Source organism: Gambusia affinis, linkage group LG19 (genome assembly GCF_019740435.1).
Source record: "Gambusia affinis linkage group LG19, SWU_Gaff_1.0, whole genome shotgun sequence".
In the NCBI taxonomy this organism is placed as follows: domain Eukaryota; kingdom Metazoa; phylum Chordata; class Actinopteri; order Cyprinodontiformes; family Poeciliidae; genus Gambusia; species Gambusia affinis.
In genome coordinates this window covers 23,910,035-23,913,050 of record NC_057886.1, presented here as the reverse complement: position 1 = coordinate 23,913,050, position 3,016 = coordinate 23,910,035, and the positions used below count along the sequence as shown (strand labels likewise).

At 39.9% G+C, this 3,016-nt stretch overlaps 1 protein-coding gene across 1 annotated transcript in view; it reads right to left on the bottom strand.

Moving 5' to 3' along the window:
* Positions 1 to 2,331: 2,331 nt before the first annotated feature.
* LOC122821600 overlaps positions 2,332 to 3,016 on the bottom strand; it is a 3,833-nt gene continuing 3,148 nt past the window's right edge. Inside the window, exons 9-10 of the mRNA XM_044099671.1 lie at positions 2,582 to 2,665; positions 2,332 to 2,488 (exon numbers count right to left, since the gene is read on the bottom strand). Coding sequence (XP_043955606.1) covers positions 2,349 to 2,488; positions 2,582 to 2,665 — 224 coding nt within the window. The 3' untranslated portion in view covers positions 2,332 to 2,348. The remainder of the gene's footprint in view (positions 2,489 to 2,581; positions 2,666 to 3,016) is intronic.

Genomic DNA, 3,016 nt, shown 5'->3' with positions numbered 1-3,016 from the left:
TCGCTCATCAGGATTCATATGTTTGATCCCATAAGAATCTAAAGGAGGAAACACGCCCACATACTTGAGATGCTCTTCAGCCGAAAAAAGGTGCGGGAAATAGCCTTTTGAAGAATCTGTGAATCCTAACGCTTTCGGAATGGCACTCAGTTTCATGGTCAGAAATGACAGGCTATCGATAAATTTCAGATTGTAGTCCAAATCCGTGAAACAGAGAACTTTTCCTCCTTGCATGATTAGATGAGGTTTTATTCCTAACTGCACCATCGCATTAAGGATTAGATAACTATCGTACCCGCGTGAGTTGTGAGCGATAAACACAAACCCTTTGTACAAAGGTCTTCTAAAATGCAGAAGAAATTGCTGTGCACAATCCAGACCATAAGCATGCCATTCAACACCTTTCACTGTTTTTGAACAGACTAGAAAGGGCTTATGTGCGCCGCTCTGATCAAAAAAGGATTCGAAATCGTAAAACACAAGTTTGTCATGAAGTTCGGGATCAGTAGCGCTGGTTTGAATGTAGCATTGGTGTTCATTAAGCGTTACATCTATACCTGGAGGTAGATTTTTTTCACCGCAGATTACACATTTAGATACACATACGTGTAAAGTTTTCTCCTTGGTTATGGGAACGTAATATAACCTTTTACAGGTAGAACAATATTTGATCATTTCACAATTACTCACAAGCATTTCAGCACGAGGTTCTTTGTGTCTATCGAAACACGTTGAGTTTCGGCAGATTCTGTTACAGTCACTGCATTTTACCGGTTTGTACTGAAGGTGTGTGCAAGTGTAACTGCAGCAAACACCGCAAAAGCCTTGACAGTGGTGGGTGTTAGAATTATTATGACTGCTGTAACAAAATTTGCAGATGTATCTTGATCCGGTGAAACCAGCAAGATTCTTAATGCCATAGAAGTGATTATTATGGAGGAGTAGAAAGCAAGGATTTGATCGATTTTGGAAATCTGTTTCAAATTTAGAGAAAGCCCTATTGTTTGAGGTTCGATGAAACACTACAATTTTTCTTTGTAGAATGTTTTCAAACTTAGCAACGTCGCTGAATGTAACCGGTGTCTGATCAGATAGACCCGCTTGATGCTGCCAGTTTCTCCCCTGTTCGAAAGCTTGTTTATCTGTAAATTCAGGATGAGCGAGATGTGCGAGACTGATTGCAAAACACAGTTGGTTACCGGTATTTTGTACAATATACAGGTGACGCCTCTTCTTTTTTATTAATTCACATTCCAATGTTCTTTCAGCCTTGCGTTTGGTACCTCCAGTGGGATTTGTAACTATCTGCAGAACCAGCTCTAAGTTACTTTCTGAAGGCAGCTCTGCGTTAGATTGAACCAGCTCATCTAAAAATTCCTCAAACGCAGGCAGGATTGCATCATTGTCAGTAACAGAAACAGTTATATGATGAGAAATATTATCCCCCACTAATTCTAACTGTAGGACATCATTACGTGCAGCTATAGAACTTGCAGCGTCAGCCAAATCAGTTAAAACATTCATGACTGTTGTGTAGAATTCTGCAATATCGGGTATGCCATGAGTTGGAGGTGGGATTGATAATGATCTCCTTAATTCAATGTTATTGAAGCGCTGACGTTCAACCCTCTGATCTGTATTTAGACTACCTCCGTGTTGCTGTGCTTCATCCTCATCATCATCTTCATCATCTGTCTCAGAAACTGCTTCAGATGGTAACCCTGATTGTGTATTTTGAAAACTTTCATTCAACACTGATGAGGCAGCGGGTGAGCCAATAGGTGAGTTTAATGGTGAAATGTAATCAATTAGACCACGGAGTGCATCTTCAAGGCGTTGGAAATAATCTGACACTGTAGACGGATTTAAATCAGGGAATCTAGCAGGGCTGTGAGCAGGACTCTGTGAAGGGTTATTTTCCCCAGTACTCAATGCTAATGCAAGTGTTTGTAGAGTTTGAATATTGTTAGCAATTTGTTGAGAATAATCTGATTGAGATTCTGTATTTTGAAAACTTTCATTCAACACTGATGAGGCAGCGGGTGAGCCAATAGGCGAGTTTATTGGTGAAATGTAATCAATTAGACCGCGGAGTGCATCGTCGATCCGTCGGAAATAATTTGACACTGCAGACGGATTTAAATCAGGGAATCTAGCAGGGCTGTGAGCAGGACTCTGTGAAGGGTTATTTTCCCCAGTACTCAATGCTGATGCGAGTGTTTGTAGAGTTTGAATATTGTTTGCAATTTGCTGAGAATAATCAGATTGAGATAATTCAATTCTACCTTCTTGATCATTCATTTTTACTGAGTTATAAGAGACAAATCATACATGAAATCATACATGAATCATTTCACAATCACCTTTGCATCAGAGGAAACATTATGCAGCACTGTTCTGATGGCTCGTAGCAGGATTTTAACTTTGTCTCTGTTGCGGCCCAACCCTCTTTTGTGTGCAGGACGTTGCTCCAACAGTAGGAACGATTCTGTAATAAATAAATAATTGGGAATAAATAATTGGGAATAAACTTCTAACAGTTATGAGATGTGATTTTACAAGATAAATTCAAATAATATACCTTTAATCAATCCGTCCAGCAAAACAATTCTTGCTTGCAGATTTTCTGCTGAAATCCTCTTTCGTATTTCTCTGGCGCTCAAAGCTGTGAAATATAATTACGTGATTACGATAAGTTAGGTAAGGCTGCTTTAATTCTAAACAATACTTTACTGAAAAAGCATTTTAAAAAAAAACAGATTTTGAGTTACAGTATGGTATGGAGAAATCACACACAGAGACACAGACCCACACACACACACAGAGAAATGACCCCCCTCCCTTTTGCTGTGTCTCTGGTCTGAGCTAGAGTTTCACACACACACACACACACACACACACGCAGCCATACAGAGACATAGACCCACAGACAAACAGCAGAAAGGGAGGGGGCCATGTCTCTGTTCTGAGCTAGAGTTTCAAAGAATTGCTGCCTCCTGCAAAAACTATTCACACC